The 19,813-nt window shown below is 39.3% G+C and overlaps 1 protein-coding gene across 1 annotated transcript in view; it reads right to left on the bottom strand.

Annotated features, from left to right (window-relative positions):
* LOC150081839 (U6 small nuclear RNA (adenine-(43)-N(6))-methyltransferase) overlaps positions 1–12,347 on the bottom strand; it is a 142,144-nt gene extending 129,797 nt beyond the window's left edge. Inside the window, exon 1 of the mRNA XM_090380339.1 lies at positions 11,806–12,347. Coding sequence (XP_090236465.1) covers positions 11,806–12,178 — 373 coding nt within the window. The 5' untranslated portion in view covers positions 12,179–12,347. The remainder of the gene's footprint in view (positions 1–11,805) is intronic.
* Positions 12,348–19,813: the final 7,466 nt, after the last annotated feature.

Below are 19,813 nucleotides of genomic sequence, written 5' to 3'. Positions count from 1 at the left end.
GGATTGCATTAAAAAAAAAACTGCATATTCAAGCAAGTAATAACAAATTATCACATCTGCCAATATCCAACTCTAAAAATATTTTTGAAAAATTTTCCTGTTTAGTTTAAATATGAGAAATTACGGGGGAGGGGAGTTAATTTCTTTACCCTTATAATTGTTTCATGCAAAAAATAGGTAAAAATTCCTCACAATGCTACTGTTATAAGTATACAATCATATACATACAAAATATATGAATGCAGAATGATATGAGAAATCTTTGGCAAAGACTTCTTACTTATATAAACTCTAAAAGGAAGGGGATGAATCAGATTGGTCCACTTGAAATCAATGGTTTGACTGCAGATGATCCTGCTCAGATAGCTAATAAACTGAATGAGTATTTTGCATCTACATTCACACATGAGTTATTAAGGGAGGAAAATGCTAGAAGTAGTAGTAGTAGTGGCACATGATGCAAGAAAGCAAGCATCAGCCACAAAAAAAAAAAAAAAAAAAATCACACCATTCCCTCCAAATGCCTGTCCAGTTCCTCCTTAAATTTATTTAACCTATCAACTTCCACAATGACAGATGGAAGTTTGTTCCAGCAATTAACCACCCGCTGGCTAAACGAATATTTCCGCACATCTATTCTACATCTGTCCCCGTAGGTTGGTAATCTGAACAAGTGGAAGGATCCCATCAGAATTCAGCGTGCTCAACCCATTCAAGGCCTTATAGACCTCAATCAGATCACCGCGCAGGTGCCTAGTCTCCAGCCACTGCAATTTGCAGAACTTAAGCCTCTCTTGGTAAGAGAATCCCTTCATTCCCCTCACCAATCGTGTTGCTCTTCTCTGTACACGCTCAAGCAAATCTACATCCTTCCTAAAATGAGGCCTCCAGACCTGTACGCAGTACTCAAGGCGTGGCCTGACCATTGCCTTATACAGAGGGACAATCACCTCTTCCCTGATAGCAAAATTCCTATATATCATTGACAAAACCCCATGACCCGCCCTAGCAGCCTGTCTGCACTGCTCAGAAAACTTCATATCTGACTGCACAATTACTCCCAGGTCTTTTTCATTTTCTACCACCTTAAGTGTAGTACCACACAGTTGGTACATTTCTCTGGGGTTACTTCAACCCATATGCAGTACTTTGCATTTGTCAAGGTTGAACTTCAGTTGCCACTTCTTAGCCCATCTGCCCAAATTATCTAGATCTTGTTGCGGTAGCACACTGCCATTACTGTCATTAACTGCAAACTTCGACATTAAGCCTGATATACCTTCATCAATATCATTGATAAATACACAAAACAACAGTGGACCCAACACCGAACCCTGTGGGACTCCACTAATAACATTAGTCCACGAAGAGCAGCACCCATTGATTACCACCCTCTGTCTTCTCCCACTTAAAGATCCTTTTATCCATTGTAGCAACTTACCCTTAATACCATTCTGCTCCAATTTGTACAGTAGTCTTCCATGCGCAACAGTGTCAAAAGCTTTCCTGAAATCCAAGTATATGATATCAAAATTATTTTTTGCATCCAGTTCCTTTGTGACCACATCATAATAACCAATCAAATTTGTCAGACAAGACTTTCCCTTAACAAACCCATGCTGTGTTTGAATTATTGCTGCAGTCTTGTCTAGATGATACTGCAATGCATCTTTAACCAGCGACTCCATTATTTTACCCGGAACAGAAGTTAAACTAACTGGTCTTTAATTACTCGTGTCACCCTTCGATCCACCTTTGTGAATTGGGGACACATTTGCACATCGCCAGTCCGTGGGAACCTCCCCTGAGTCCAAGGAAGCTCTCATAATTATGGCTAAGGGTTTGCTTAGTTGCTTTGGCACCTCCTTTAAAATAACTGGATAGATCCATCCACCCCCGGTGCCTTTCTTATGTTTAACTTCAACAATTTCTCCTCCACTTTGCTCTCAGTTATTACAAAATCATTAAGCACACTGCTACAATTTGATAACCTTCTTCCATTTTCAAATTGTAATAATTCCTCACGTGTGAATGTAGATGCAAAATACTCATTCAGTTTGTTTGCTATCTGAGCAGGATCATCAACAGTCGAACCATCGATGTCAAGTGGACCAATCATATTCATCCCCTTCCTTTTAGAGTTTATATAAGTAAAGGAATCCTTGCTGTTTTTCTTAGCATCTTTTGCCAAAGATTTCTCGTAATCCGCCTTCGCCTGCCGAACCTCCTTTGTGACCTGATTACAGACTAGCTTATATCTGCCACAGGCTTCTGCGTCACCTGATAATTTATATGCATCCCATGCATTTTTCTTCTCTGTCACGAGTCTTATTAGTTCATTTGATAACCATTTAGGCCTAAACCTTGAACGATATTTCTTAATCGGTATATAAAGTCTAGTAGCTTCCACGATTAATTCTTTGAATGCTTCCCACTTAGAATTTACTGTTTGTAACATCGTCAGTTGATCCCACTGTACAGAATTTAAAAACTGTCTGAGACCACTGTACTCCCCTTTACGGAAGCAAAAACCCTTTCCTTTAGCCCTGACGGTAGTTACCTCTTTGAGTAAATCCCACTTCAGCACACTGTGATCACTGCCACCTAGTGGTTCCTTTATCTGCAAATTCTTAATACACGAATGATCACTGCTGATAACCAAATCAAGAGTGTTACTTTCTCTGGTTGCCTCTCGAACATGCTGCTGCAGAAAACAATCATCCAATAAATCCACAAAAGCCTTGCTAGTGTGTGAGTGACCAACCCACAAGTTCCAGTCAATATCTGGGAAGTTAAAATCCCCCTTTATAAGACATTCTGATTTACTGGCCCACTCTATTTCTCTGTACAACTGTTCATTGTACTCATTCAAGTCATTAGGCCTATAACACACTCCTACTCTTATTTTTCCTTTCGCAGTGCTTATCTCACACCAAACTGACTCAACAGAGCACTGTTCATCTATATTAACTGGGTGCACTTCCTTTGATTTTATGTTTTTCTTAATTAACAGCATAACACCCCCTCCCTTTCTGTCCTGTCTATCCTTTCTGTACACATTGTACTCCCCAAATTCCAGTTCTGCATTCCTTATATCTTTGTGACACCACGTCTCTGCTATCCCAACAATATCCGCCTTTAATGTCTTGACCAACACTTCAAATTCATCAAATTTATTTACTATACTTCTAGCATTGGTATACATGCAAGCATACATGCTCCTATGCCTATTCCTTGTTACCCTAACACATCCCATATACCCAACTATTCCATGATGACTGCCATCCGTCCCTGAAACCCCCCCAACACCCCTCGCTCCAGGTCACTTCTTATTCTAATAGAAGTTGTGCAAGAATCACCTTCACCTCTGCCTGCGGTTACTGTTAAACTATTAGTCTTTGTATCCCGCCAAACTAGCAGTTTTCCGACCCACCTAACACTGCCTCGATAGCATCAGCAAATATTCTTGCACCCTTTCTATTTAAGTGTATCCCATCCCTGTAGAAGCAATCTCTCCTGTTAACAAGTACAGTCCAGGCTGAAAAAAATTCTACCCCTTGAGCCTTGCACAATCTTTCCAGGGCCGAATTGATCGACAAGGCTCTCATCATGTACTCCCTCCTATCGTGTCTGGGCAGAATTGCAGACACTTTCAAATTCAACCCTATTTCACGGCTTTTTTTCAACAGTGACCTGTACTTGTTGAGTAATTCTGCCGGTCTCCTACTCTTAATATCATTAGTGCCAATGTGTACAACTATATCACCTTTTGTGCCCTTAAAAGATGATATTCGCTCTACAACGTCATCAACCTTTGCCCCTGGCAGACATACCCTGGTCCTGTTCCACCTATCCTTTTTACAAAGGATGTTCCCCGTTTCCCTGACAATAGAGTCACCAGCAACTACTAGTTCCTGTGGGACCAGCGCATTCTGCCTTAGGGGTTGCCGCTGTGTTGCGTAATGACCAAGTGCAAGCTCTGGCGTTGATGTGGGCAGCTGAGAGCCTGATGGGCCCCTCAATTTAGATCTTTCGAGGGCATCCACCCTGTCCTTCAAACTGTCATATAGGCCCATAACAACGCTGAGTTGTCGCCTGATTTCCTTACACTCCTTACATCGCGCACACACAAAGACATCCCCCATGGCAATATCATGTTCCGTTCCAGAGAGTTCGGCAAACATTTCACAAGTTGCACATTTTTTTAGGCTGTGATGCGTTGGAGAATTGCCCCCCTCAGTTTTTTTTTTTTTTTTTTTTTGATTTGGTAGTTGTTGGCGCATCGGCTTCTGTGGCCATATTGCACCTCCCAAGGTTTTTGCAGTACTTTGATCCAAGCCCAAGGCGGGAATCGAACCCGCGACCTTTGGGTTGCCGGGCAGGTACTTTACCCACTCGGCTCGCCCGGTTGCCCCCCCCTCAGGAGAATCGCCCCCCTCAGTTCTCCCCCGAGTCACAGCACTCCTGCCACTTTGTGCCCGTTGCTTTGCTGCTCTAGTCTGGGGCATGGTAGTTTAAATTAATAAAATCAATAAATTAAATGTCAATAGTATTTGAATAGAAACTATTAAATAGAAACAGTGAAGCGTATTACTATATAATTATGCGTTAGAGCTACCTAGCTACCTCAATTAAAAAAATTTGAATTCCCTACCACTATATCCAAAAACAATGGCTACAAAAATGGAACGAAATAACGGTTTTACCTATCGTAAGTAAAATCCACAAAAACTCTTTATCTAAATTAAAAATAACCAGCGTAACTATAAGTTTATCAAACTGTAACAGGGAGTTAAATGATTTTGTAATAACTGAGAGCAAAGTAAAGGAGAAATTGAAATTAAACATAAGAAAAGCACCTGAGGTGGATGGGATCTATCCAGTTATACTAAAGGATGTGGCAAAGTAAGGAAGCAAACCCTTAGCTGTAATTACGAGAGCGTCGTTGGACTCAGGAAAGTCGCCATAAACAAGAGATGTGCAAATGTAGTTCCAATTCACAAAGAAGGATCAAAAGGTTGACAAAGTAATTACAGATCTGTTAATTTTGACTTCTGTTCCAAGGAAAATAATGGAGTCACTAGTTAAAGAAGCACTGCAAGATCATCTAGACAAGACTGCAGTAATAATTCAAATACAGCATGGGTTTGTCAAGGAGAAGTCTTGTCTGACCAATTTGATTGGATACTGTGACGTGGTCACAAAGGAACTAGATGCAAAAAATAATTTTGATATCATATACTTGGATTTCAGGAAAGCTTTTGATCACTGTTGCACATGGAAACTACTGTACAAATTGGAGAAGTATGGCATTAAGGGCAAGTTGTTACAATGGATAAAAGGTTGGTTGACTGGGAGATGACACAGTGGTAATCAATGGACACTGCTCTTCATGGACTAATGTTATTAGTGGCATACCCCAAGGTTTCGGTGTTGTGCCCATTCTTGTTTTGAATATTTATCAATGATATTGACGAAGGTATATCAAGCTTAATGTCAAAGGTTGCTGATGATACAAAGGTTGGCAGGGTTATTAACAACAGCAATGACAGTACGTTGCTGCAACAGGACCTTGAGAAGTTGGGCAGATGGGCTGAGAAGTGGCAACTGAAGTTTAACATTGACAAATGCAAAGTACTGCATATGGGTAGCAGTAACACCACTGGGTTGTGTTACACTCAGGGTATTGGAGAATGAAAGAGACCTGGGGGTAATTGTGCAGGCAGACATGAAGCTTTCTAATCAGTGCAGACAGGCTGCCAAAGTAGGTCATGGGGTCTTGTCAATGATATACAGGAATTTTGCAAGCAGGGATAAGGAGGTGATTATCCCCTTGTATAAGGCAATAGTCAGGTTACACTTTGAGTACTGTGTACAGGTCTGGAAGCCACATTTTAGGAAGGATGTAGAGTTTCTAGAATGCTTCTTTATTTCCCTCACCAGTTTTCTAGAAGACTGGTGAGGAAAACAAAGGTGTGCTCTTACGAAGGCTTAAGTTCTGCAAATTGCAGCATCTGGCGAGTAGGCACCTGCGAGGCAATCTGATTGAGGTGTATAAGGCTTTGAATGAATTGAGCAGGCTCAATGCTGATGGGATTCTTTCTCTTGCTCAGATTACAAAACTGAAGGGGGCATAAACTGAAAATTGAGGAAAGACGGTTGTCGAATAGATGTGCAGAAATTTGCCTTTAGCCAGCAGGTAGCTGATTGCTGGAACAAACTTCCATCTGCTGTTGTGGAAGTTGATAGCTTAAACAAATTAAAGGCAGAACTAGACAGATATTTGGAATGAATGGATGGGTGAAATGGGAAGGGTTTTTTTTTTTTTGGCTGATGCTGTATAAGCTTGCTTTCTTACATCATATGTCTCAACTAATGCTAAGGCTAAAAGTATTATGCATAATTTTTAACATTACACAAAACTTCACACTAATATCAAGTAATTTTAAATAGTAATAAACCTACTAGTTTCCTAAGGCTATTCACACTGAACAGTGATTTCATTGATTTTAAAAATTCATTATATGATAAAAATGGATCCAGATTATCAGCAACCAATAAATTCAAATATATGTAGACAAGATATCAACATCCATAGTCAGTGTGAAAAAATAGATGAAATGATTTCTGTGCCCTTAAAATTTTGTGAAGTACTTTGTAACAAATGTAAAGTACTTTGTAACAAATAGTAAACAATTTTTGTGGGTTAAAACTTTATATAGAACCTTAAACCCACAAAAATTGTTTACTATTCTAAAGTGTTCAGGTTTAATTCATATAAGTAGATACAGTAATCTGAGCTTTGATGATATTCTAAGTGTTATCTTTTAGAGTAATTAAATATTTTATTGTATAATTTGGAAAATTGTCCCTTTTAAAGTTTTTTAACTAACTATCGGAGATGGCTGTACCCAATACTGCAAACATGCACTCTTCAAAATCTCCCTAATTTGACTGCAATTACAAATCTCATATTACCAACTGTTCAATACCAGTGTGTTCATTCTCACTGTACCACCATCAGCAACTTACTTCTTACTGGTGTAACAGATTAATTATCAGTGTGCACACAGGTCACCTATATGAATGGGCATAGGAAAACTTGAAGCAAAATTCAGAGATGGATGCAAGGATCTTCAATGAAATAACGATTCAGAGCAAACAGTTTTCTGTTGAATTTTGTTGGAAATCCTGGGGCTGCTCTCACATAAAGTAAGCAAAATCACCATTCTAGTGTCTACGAGAAATTTTTGGCAAAGAATGCAATGAAAAACAGCAAATACTTCTTCACTTATGTGAACTCTAGAAGGAAGGGGATGAATCAGACTGGTTTACTTGAAATCGATGGTTCGACTGTTGATATTCCTGCTCAGGTAGCTGACAAACTGAATGAGTATTTTGCACCTACATTCACACACACATGAGGAATTTTGTAGGGAAGTGGAGGCCAGAAGCTTATCAAACTCTAACCATGAGCAAAATGATTTTCTAATACAGTGAAACTTCTCCTAACGGACACCTCTCGTTAACAGACATCTCTCTACAAAGGACATTTTCAAATTCCCCAACTCACCTCTATTGGTTTTAATGTATTTGCAGCTTCTGTCTAGCGGACATTCTCTGTAACAGACGCGGACAGGCAATCTGCACTGTTTCATTTGGATTAGCACTTAATTTGATCTCCCCATAACGGACAGACAGCAAGCGAGCTTAGGTGCTTTTTTTTGGAACGTTTCTTCCATGTATTGCCTCAATCGTGTGTTTATTTTCTATTTCCGATTCTCTGAATTTTATCAAGGTTTACGTGGCAGTTCTAAACAATTTTTCAAGAATTTTAAGGCACGTGTAAAACTTCTGATGAATTCAGTGTGTGCAGGGGAGGGGGAAATTTTGTCGGCCTTTCGTCTTTTCAGTTTCAGTTTTGTTCAGTGTCGTGTGAAGTGCACAATGTCTTCTCGTAAACATTTAATTTTAAAAGATAAAGTCGAACTCATTAATGCGTATGATCGGCAAAAAAATAGTGTTAGCAATCTCGCTGCAAAATTCAAAATGGGGAAGACACAGGTAAGCAACTTCCTAAAGGAAAAAAATGAACTGCTCAAACAATTTTGGCAACACGGAAATGATCAGGTTCAAAAATCATTCCCGAAAACTGTTGGACTTCAAATTGACAATGTTAAGTATGAGTGGTTTTGTCGCGAACGTGCTAAAAAAAATTTTCATTAATGGGCCTATTATTAGGGAAAAGGCTTTGGAGGTTGCGAAATCTATGGGAGTAAATGAGTTCAAAGCTTCTGTGAGATGGCTAGACAAGTTCAAAACTCGGCATAAAATTTCTTGGAAAACCGTAAGTGGTGAAGGTGGATCTGTTGATACTGGGGTTGTAACAGAGTGGACCGTCAAATTGGAAGATTTATGTCGTGATTTTGAAGCTAAGGATATTTACAACTGTGACGAAACAGGGTTGTTTTTTTAAAGCTCTTCCTGAAAAAACAATGAGTCTAAAAAATGAAAAGTGCCAGGGCAGAAAAATTTCTAAGGAACGCTTGACTGTACTATTGTGTACAAATATGCTGGGAGACTTTGAACAACCACTTGTTATAGGAAAACCACAAAATCCTCGTTGTTTCAAGGGCATAAAGTTGAATCTTTTGAATGTTCACTGGAAGTCTAATAAAAAAGCATGGATGACACGAGATATCATGAGCGAATGGATAAGTCACTTTAACCAAAACATGATTCGTCAAAACAGAAAAATTATTCTTTTCATGGATAATGCTGCATCTCACCCGCACATTGAATTGTCCAACATTCAAATGGTTTTTCTGCCACCAAACACATCTGCAGAGTGTCAGCCCTTGGATCAAGGGATAATAAAAAATTTTAAACTTCACTACAGAAAACGTGTTTTAAGACATCTCATTGCATACATGAACAATGTAAAATGTGCGAGTGACCTTGCAAAGAAAATCAGCATCCTAGATGCGATTTAATGGATTTCCTGTTCAGTAAACGCAATTAGAAAACAAACTGTCATGAACTGTTTTGTAAAGTCTGACTTCTCACACGCAAAAATTGAAGTTGTGAACAGCAATGTGGAGCACCAAGAAGAATAAGAACTTCAACATCTATTGATAATGTATGATACTTCAGCTATAAGTGACCCTGGCTACAAAGATATAGACTGGAACCTAACTACAGAAGATGGTGCTATAGACATCAACGACATTATCATCGATATTTTTCAAGAAGTTCCTCATGAGGATGAAGAAATGGAAGGAGGTCATTCTGTCGAAGAACATATTAACGACGAACCACTGATGAAAATAGAAGAAGCGCTCATACAAATCAATCGTTTAAAAATGTTTTTCGCCGCTGAAGAAGATACTGAAGAACTTTCGATGGTTTCTTCACTCCAAACAACTGTTGAAAACAAAATTATCAGCCGGAAGAAGGTGCAGAAGAAAATAAGTGATTACTGTATGTATTTTTCTTAAGATAAAGTCATAATATGCATAGCACAATTGTATGTATATTATTTACAAAAATATTGTGCAAAATCTGTATATAATTTAATTTAATTTTACATTAAACATTTAACAATTTTTCTTTATCTCTTGTGTATGTAATTGTATATTATTTACAAAAATATTGTTCAAAATCTGTATATATTTTAATTTAATTTTACATTAAACATTTATTCTTTCTTTCTTTCTTTTTTTTTTTTTTTTCTCCCTCAGACTTCTTGTTAGCGGACACCTCTCTAACGACACATTTTTGTTCCCCATGGCTGTCCATTAAAGGGAAGTTTCACTGTAAATGAAAGCAAAGTAGAGGATAAATTGTTGAAGTTAAGATAGGAAAAACACCTGGGGTAGGTGGGTTCTATCCAGTTATATTAAAGGAAGTAAGCAAACCCTTAGCCATAATTATGAGAGCATCCTTGGACTCAAGGGGAGTTCCCCACAAACTGGAGATGTGCAAATGTATCTCCAATTCACAAAGGGTGACACAAGTAATTACAGACCTGTTTGTTTAACTTCTGTTCCGAGGAAAATATATAGAAGGTTAAAGAAGGTAAAATATATACACTGGTTAAAGAAGCACTGCAGAATCATCTAGGCAAGATAGCTGTTATAGTTCAGGCACAGCATCGGTTTGTAAAGGGGGAATCTTGTCTGACAAATTTTATTGGATACTATGATGTGGTCACAAAGGAACTGGATGCAAAAAATAATTTTGATAACATATAAATTTAGATTTCAGGAAAGCTTTTGATACTGTTGCACATGGAAAACTACCATACAAATTGGAGCAGTATGAGATCAAGGGCAAGTTGCTGCTATGTATAAAGGGTTGATTGAGTGGGAGATGACAGAGTAGTAATCAATGGACACTGGTCTTTGTGGACTAATGTTATTAGTGGAGTCCCTGAGGATTTAGTGTTGGGGCCCCTTGTTGTTTTCTGTATTTATCAATGATATTAATGAAGGCATATCAGGGTTAATGCCCAATTTTACAGACAATTCAAAGTTGGGCAGATGGGCTGAGAGGTGGCAAATGAAGTTTAACATTGACAAATGCAAAGTACTGCAAATTGGTAGCAGTAATCAAAGAGTAACATACCAACTGTGCAGTACTACACTCAGGCTAGTGGAGAATGAAAAAGACTTGGGGGTAATTATGCAGTCAGATATGAAGCTTGTGGGGCCATGTCAATGATATACAGGAATTTTGCTAGCAAAGATAAGGAAATGATTATTCCTTTGTATAAAAGCAATGGTCAGGCCACACCTTGAACACTGCTACAGGTTTGGAGGCAGAGCCGTGCCAAGGGTGAGGTGAATGAGGCCTTTGCCTCAGATTCAAAGCTAAAGGGGGCACCAAAAGAAAGATTAAATAATTGCCAACATTGCCATGATTAACTCTAGGATGCAATTTTTCATTCTTGTCTCAGGTTCTAAAATGGCTCGGCAGGGCCCTGTCTGGAAGCCTCATTTTAGGAAGGATGTAGAGCTGCTGGAATGAACACAGAGAATGGCAATGAGATGCGTAAGGGGACCAAAGGGTTCTTCTTACCAAGAAAGGTTTAAGTTTTGCAAATTGCATCATCTGGAGACCAGGCACCTGCAAAATGATCTGAATGAGGTGTATAAGGCATTGAATGGTTTGAGCTAGCTCAATGCTGATGGGATTCTTCCTCTTGCTCAGATTACAAAGTTCCATCTGTTGTTATAAAATCTTAAATTTGTGAAGTGGTTTTTTTTTTTGGCTGATGCTGTATAAGTTTGCTTTCATGCATCACATGCAAATGCCAATTTATGTGTATTCCATCTCTGTAAAGATTCACATCTGTTAACATAAGAAAAACATCAGTTTACAGTAAACACCACTGTGAATGACTGGAAGTACCTCCCAATTGTTTTTATTTATGAATAACTAATGCAAAAAATGTTTCCTAAAAATGAAGAAAGTGTGTTTGTCTTGTGTAACTTTATAGTTTTCAACTAACATGAAGGGCTGAACTCTATTTATGAATGTCCTACCTTGTCATTGCATTGTGTGCATGGCCAATTCCGAAACAGATTAAAGCAAAGGAAGTGTCTGTTTTTCAATAGACTCATTTTTGGCCAATGAAAAAAGGTTAGGTTTGTTTGCACCAGTAATTCGGGACAGATTCAAGCAAAAGAAGCCACTTTCTCCAGAGGTGTGCCCATAATCTACAGTAAAACCACAGTGTTACAGATCTCACATTTCTAAGTTGTATCATGTATATTTAATTTTACTAAAAAGTTTCGTACTTACCAATATCAATTCCACTGATGTTATTAAAGTCAGAAGCTGTGGCTTGTAACAAATCTTCCACCCAAAGAATATAATTAAGTCGCTGTGGTATCGTTGGAATTAAATGGTCGGGAGGTATATCAACTTCTAATCCAAAATCATCTTTTAACAGGGTACGCGTCAAAGAACGCAAAGCAGATGGGTCTTTGAAATCAATACGCACCTTGCCCGAAAGATCCTGGATTACGTGCTTCCGAAAGTCAGGATATTTTATTGCCAGCTGCTTGAAATCTGGGCGGGTTCTATATATGTTACGGGGGTGCATGAATTTATTAAACGCCATTCTACTTATATATACTTCAATATAGTAGTCTATTTTTAAAGCTTGTTTCATTCACTAAATACATTATGGCTACATTGCTAAGAAAAATAAATTTTAATGGTTCTCCACATAAGCAATAACTCTGAACATAAACGTCCTATTTATCATAGCCAATTTATTATACAGTACATGGAAAAAAAATTCGTCAGCTCACTGAAATAAAAAATAGCTAAATAACAAGATAAGGACAACCGTGAGTACTCTGTGACCACCACAATCGAATGAAACTTATGGACTTATTCATTGGGTTTATCTTTCCGACAAAAGACAACCAATCCTATAAACGGAAGCTGTATCACTATAAATTATGTCAATAATAAAATTATTTCCATAATCAATTGCTTCAATATTTGAAACTCTCTCTTTCCTAAATCCGTAATCGAATATGCAAATACAATGATCAATTATACTATGAGCTCCCATACCAGTTTTGATATGTTTTCAGCAAGTTTAGCGAACGCCACCTACCGGTAATTAAAATGTTATCTAAATGGCGCTGCTGAAATATACGCTGTATAATATTGCCAAACATACGTTACCTTCCCCACCCATACAAACTGGATACTTTTGAATCAGTTTTCATTCAAGGCAAGGTTAGTTCCGTGTTTTTTTTCTATTGATTACTGAAAAATAATAAAATAAATAAGTGAGATAAATTTAGCCCACATCGGTCAGTCGAACTGTCAGTTAACTCGCTCATACCGAAACCTGATTATGATTTTTGAAATAGCTCAAGATTTATTTATTACACGGATTTATTTTATTACAATTATTATTTTCTATAATCAACAAAAAAAAAACTTGGACTAATCTTGCCTAAAAGTGGGAAAAACGGACGTAAAACTGGTGTAAATTTGTAGTATTTTACGATTGTTTTTATGTTTTGCTGGACAAAAAAGCTTGAGTTTCCCTGGAGGAGAAATTGCTATCTTCGCTGAGACCGAAGAAATCAGCCACAAAGTGAACGATTTAGAGAAATGTTCTACTTCTAATCCCATCAATGACGCAAGAAAATGTTATGGGTTTTTTTGCAACGTATCTGATTTAGTCGAACTCAGGCGAGTGTTGTATGGTATTTTCTACCGGAAACTAGGATTTTTTGTCCCTCAAATAACAAAAGACCACAGAACATATGCAATTTAGAGACATTATGTACGACATAATATGGCCAAAGTTGCTGATGCGGCTAAATCCCTACATCAACAACAACAACAACTTTGTTTGGACAAAACGGCCGAAAATAGTGCAATTAGCACTTGCACCTTGACAAAGCGTTTGCACATTCAGCGTTCTCCATTCAAGAATTTCTTGCAAAGCACGCCATCGCTATTCACTAGATTTAACACACTGTTACAGAGCTGAATCCAGTGAATAACGCCAATTGGAATAGGACCAGGGTATGTCTGCCAGGGGCAAAGGTTAATGACGTTGTAGAGCGGATATCATCTTTTAAAGGAACAAAAAGTGATATAGTTGTACACGTTGGCACTAATGATATTAAGAGTAGGAGACCGGCGGAATTACTTAGCAAGTACAGGTCACTGTTGAAAAAAAGCCATGAATTAGGGTTGAATTTGAAAGTGTATGCAATTCTGCCCAGACACGATAGGAGGGAGTATATGATGAGAGCCTTGTCGATCAATTCGGCCCTTAAAAGATTGTGCAAGGCTCAAGGGGTAGAATTTTTTTCAGCCTGGACTGTACTTGTAGAGATTGCTTCTACAGGGATGGGATACACTTAAATAGAAAGGGTGCAAGAATTTTTGCTGATGCTGTAGAGGCACAGTTAGGTGGGTCGGAAAATTGCTAGTTGGGGGGGATACAAGGACTAATAGATTAACAGTAGCCACTGGCAGAGGTGGAAGTGATTCTTGCACTGCTTCTATTGAAATGAGCAGAAGCCTGAAAAACAAGATGCAGGATATTTCGGAGACTGCTGGGAGTCATTGCGGTACAAGTAAACACATGGATTGTGTTAGGGTAGCCAACAATAGAAACAGGTGCATGTATACCTGCGTGTACACCAATGCTAGGAGTTTGGTAAATAAATTTGATGAATTTGAGGTATTGCTCAAAACATCAAAGGCAGATATTGCTGGGATATCAGAGACGTGGTGTCACACAGATATAAGGAATGGGGAACTGGAATTTGGGGAATACAATGTGTATAGAAAGGATAGACAGGACAGGAGGGGAGGAGGGGTTATGCTATTAGTTAAGAAACACATAAAGTCCAAGGAAGTGAAGCCAGTCGACATCGATGGACAGGGCAGTGTCGAGTCAGTTTGGTGTGACATAAGCATAGGGAAATCAAAATTGAGAGTAGGGGTGTGCTATAGGCCTAATGACTCTGATGAGTATAATAAGATATTGTACAGGGAAATAGAGTGGGCCAGTAAATCAGAGAGTCTTATAATGGGGGATTTTAATTTCCCAGATATTGACTGGAATTTGTGGGTTGGTCACTCGCACACTAGCAAGGCTTTTGTGGATTTATTGAATGATTGTTTTCTACATCAGCATGTTCTTGAGGCAACAAGAGGGAGCAATACTCTTGATCTGATTAGCATTAGCATTAGCATTAGCATTAGCAGAGGCATATGATGCAAGAAAGCAAGCTTATTCAGCATCAGCCAAAAAAAAAAAAAAAAAAACACACCACTCCCATTTCACCCCTCCGTTCGTTCGAAATACCTGTCCAGTTGAGCTTTAAATTTGTTTAGGCTATCAACTTCAACAACAAGTGATGGAAGTCGGTTCCACCAACCAACCACCCGCTGGCCAAAGGCAAATTTCCGCACATCTATCCGACATCCGTCCTTCCTCAATTTGAATTTATGCCCTCTGAGGTGATTATTCTGAGAAAGATGAAGAATCCCATTGGCATTGAGCATGCTCAAACCATTCAAAGCCTTATACACCTCTATCAGATCACCTCGCCGGAGCCTAGTCTCCAGACTCTGTAATTTGCAAAACTTAAGCCTTTCTTCGTAAGAGCAACCCTTTGTTCCATTTACTAATCTTGTTGCCCTTCTCTGTACCCGTTCCAGCAGCTCTACATCCTTCTTGAAATGAGGCCTCCAGACCTGTATACAGTACTCAAGATGTGGCCTTACCATTGCCTTATACAAGGGAATAATCACCTCCTTATCCCTGCTAGAAAAATTCCTGTATATACTTTACATTTGTCGATGTTAAACCTCATTTGCCACCTCTCAGCCCATCTGTTCAACCTTTCCAGATCCTGTTGCAGCAGCATAGCGTCAGTATTGTCCTTAACGACCCTGCCAACCTTTGTATCATCTGCAAACTTGGACATTAAACTTGATATCCCATCATCAATATCATTCATAAACACCGAAAACAACAACGGACCCAACACTGAACCTTGAGGAACTCCACTAATAACATTAGTCCACGTTGAGCAGTGTCCATTGATTACCACTCTCTGTCTTCTGCCACTCAACCATCCCCTTATCCATAGCAGCAATTTGCCTCCAATGCCACACTGCTCCAATTTGTGCAGCAGTCTTCCATGTGCAACAGTATCAAAAGCCTTTCTAAGATCCAAATATATAATATCAAAGTTATTCCCTGCATCCAGTTCTTTTGTGACTACATCATAGTATCCAATCAAATTGGTCAGGCAAGACCTGCCCTTAACAAAACCATGCTGCGTCTGAGCTATAACTGAATTCTTGTCTAGATGATCCTGCAGTGCTTCTTTAACCAGTGCCTCCATTAATTTACCTGGAACAGAAGTTAAACTAACAGGTCTATAATTACTTGTGTCAGCCTTTGATCCTCCTTTGTGAATTGGGGTTACATTTGCACATCTCCAGTCTATGGGCACCTCCCCTGAGTCCAAAGAAGCTCTCATAATTATGGCTAGGGGTTTGCATACTTCCTTTGCTGCCTCCTTTAATATAACTGGATAGATCCCATCCACCCCAGGTGCCTTTTTTATGTTTATCCTCAACAATCTCTCCTCCACTTTCCTCTCAGTTATTACAAAATCATCCAGCTCACTGCCAATGTTTACTTTACCTACATCATTCTCCTTCCTGAATAACTCCTCATGCGTGAATGTAGATGCAAAATACTCGTTTAGATTGTTAGCCACCTGAGCAGGATCCTCAACTGTTGAACCATCAATATCCAGTGGACCAATCTGATTCATCCGTTTCCTTTTCGATTTCAAGTATGTAAAAAACTCTTTTCTGTTTTTCTTTGCATCCTTTGCCAAGGATTTTTCATAGTCTGCCTTTGCCTGCCTAATCTCCTTTGTGACTTGGTTACAGACCAACTTATATCTATCATAGGCTTCCATGTCACCCATTAATTTGTATGTATCCCATGCATTTTTCTTCTCTGCCACATGTCTCATTAGTTCATCTGACAACCATTTAGGCCTAAACCTTGAACAATATTTCTTAGTTGGTATGTAAAGCCTGGTAGCCTCCAAGATTAGTTCCTTGAATGCTTCCCATTTTGAGTTTGCTGTTGGTAACATCATCAGTTGGTCCCACTGTATAGAATTTAAATACTGTCTCAGACCATCATAGTCGCCTTTACGAAAACAAAAACCCTTCCCTTTACCTCTGATGGTAGTTACCTCCTTGAGTAAATCCCACTTCAACACACTGTGATCACTGCCACCTAGTGGTTCATTTATCTGCAGGTTCTTAATGCATGAAGAATCACTACTGATAATCAGATCAAGAGTATTGCTCCCTCTTGTTGCCTCACGAACATGCTGATGTAGAAAACAATCATCCAATAAATCCACAAAAGCCTTGCTAGTGTGCGAGTGACCAACCCACAAATTCCAGTCAATATCTGGGAAATTAAAGTCCCCCATTATAAGACTCTCAGATTTACTGGCCCACTCTATTTCCCTGTACAATATCTTATTATATTCATCAGAGTCATTAGGCCTATAGCACACTCCTACTCTCAATTTTGATTTCCCTATGCTTATGTCGCACCAAACTGACTCGACACTGCCCTGTCCATCGATGTCGACTGGCTTCACTTCCTTGGACTTTATGTGTTTCTTAATTAATAGCATAACCCCTCCTCCCCTCCTGTCCTGTCTATCCTTTCTATACACATTGTATTCCCCAAATTCCAGTTCCGCATTACTTATATCTGTGTGACACCACGTCTCTGATATCCCAACAATATCTGCCTTTGATGTTTTGAGCAATACCTCAAATTCATCAAATTTATTTACCAAACTCCTAGCATTGGTGTACACGCAGGTATACATGCACCTGTTTCTATTCTTAGCTACCCTAACACAACCCATGTGTTTACTTGTACCGCAATGACTACCAGCAGTCTCTGAAATATCCTGCATCTTGTTTATCAGACTTCTGCTCATTTCAATAGAAGCAGTGCAAGAATCACTTCCACCTCTGCCAGTGGCTACTGTTAATCTATTAGTCCTTGTATCCCCCCCAACTAGCAGTTTTCCGACCCACCTAACACTGCCTCGACAGCATCAGCAAAAATTCTTGCACCCTTTCTATTTAAGTGTATCCCATCCCTGTAGAAGCAATCTCTCCTGTTAACAAGTACAGTCCAGGCTGAAAAAAATTCTACCCCTTGAGCCTTGCACAATCCCTCCAGGGCCGAATTGATCGACAAGGCTCTCATCATATACTCCCTCCTATCGTGTCTGGGCAGAATTGCAGACACTTTCAAGTTCAACCCTAATTCACGGCTTTTTTTCAACAGTGACCTGTACTTGCTAAGTAATTCCGCCGGTCTCCTACTCTTAATATCATTAGTGCCAACGTGTACAACTATATCACCTTTTGTGCCCTTAAAAGATGATATCCGCTCTACAACGTCATCAACCTTTGCCCCTGGCAGACATACCCTGGTCCGATTATCAGTAGTGATTCTTCATACATTAAGAATCTGCAGATAAATGAACCACTAGGTGGCAGTGATCACAGTGTGTTGAAGTGGGATTTACTCAAGGAGGTAACTACCATCAGAGGTAAAGGTAAGGGTTTTTGTTTTCGTAAAGGCGACTATGATGGTCTGAGACAGTATTTAAATTCTATACAGTGGGACCAACTGATGATGTTACCAACAGCAAACTCAAAATGGGAAGCATTCAAGGAACTAATCTTGGAGGCTACCAGGCTTTACATACCAACTAAGAAATATTGTTCAAGGTTTAGGCCTAAATGGATGTCAGATGAACTAATGAGACATGTGGCAGAGAAGAAAAATTCATGGGATACATACAAATTAATGGGTGACATGGAAGCCTATGATAGACATAAGTTGGTCTGTAACCAAGTCACAAAGAAGATTAGGCAGGCAAAGGCAGATTACGAAAAATCCTTGGCAAAGGATGCAAAGAAAAACAGAAAAGAGTTCTTTACCTATTTAAACTCAAGAAGGAAAGGGATGAATCAGATTGGTCCACTGGATATTGATGGTTCAACAGTTGAGGATACTGCTCAGGTGGCTAACAATCTAAACGAGTATTTTGCATCTACATTCACGCATGAGGAGTTATTCAGGAAGGAGAATGATGTAGGTAAAGTAAACATTGGCAGTGAGCTGGATGATTTTGTAATAACTGAGAGGAAAGTGGAGGAGAGATTTTTGAGGATAAACATAAAAAAGGCACCTGGGGTGGATGGGATCTATCCAGTTATATTAAAGGAGGCAGCAAAGGAAGTAAGCAAACCCCTAGCCATAATTATGAGAGCTTCTTTGGACTCAGGGGAGGTACCCATAGACTGGAGATGTGCAAATGTAACCCCAATTCACAAAGGAGGATCAGAGGCTAACACAAGTAATTATAGACCTGTTAGTTTAACTTCTGTTCCAGGTAAATTAATGGAGGCACTGGTTAAAGAGCACTGCAGGATCATCTAGACAAGAATTCAGTTATAGCTCAGACGCAGCATGGTTTTGTTAACGGCAGGTCTTGCCTGACCAATTTGATTGGGTACTATGATGTAGTCACAAAAGAACTGGATGCAGGGAATAACTTTGATATTATATATTTCGATCTTAGAAAGGCTTTTGATGCTGTTGCACATGGAAGACTGCTGCACAAATTGGAGCAGTGTGGCATTGGAGGCAAATTGCTGCTATGGATAAGGGGATGGTTGAGTGGCAGAAGACAGAGAGTGGTAATCAATGGACACTGCTCAACGTGGACTAATGTTATTAGTGGACTTCCTCAGGGTTCAGTGTTGGGTCCGTTGTTGTTTTCGGTGTTTATGAATGATATTGATGATGGGATATCAAGTTTAATGTCCAAGTTTGCAGATGATACAAAGGTTGGCAGGGTCGTCGTTAAGGACACCACTGACGCTATGCTGCTGCAACAGGATCTGGTAAGGTTGAACAGATGGGCTGAAAGGTGGCAAATGAAGTTTAACATTGACAAATGTAAAGTAAAGTACTACATATGGGAAACAGTAACCCCCAGAGCAACGTATCAACTCTGCGGTACTACCCTGACAGTGGTGGAGAATGAAAAGGACCTGGGGGTAATTGTTCAGGCAGATATGAAGTTCTCTGAGCAGTGCAGACGAGCTGCAAGAGTAGCTCATGGTGTCTTGTCAATGATATACAGGAATTTTTCTAGCAGGGATAAGGATGTGATTA

The sequence above is a fragment of the Mastigoproctus giganteus genome, chromosome 8 (genome assembly GCF_048544385.1).
Source record: "Mastigoproctus giganteus isolate SK-2022 chromosome 8, ASM4854438v1, whole genome shotgun sequence".
In the NCBI taxonomy this organism is placed as follows: Eukaryota; Metazoa; Arthropoda; class Arachnida; order Uropygi; family Thelyphonidae; genus Mastigoproctus; species Mastigoproctus giganteus.
Note: the sequence above shows the minus strand (reverse complement) of the source record. Positions and strands in the feature narration are given on the sequence as shown.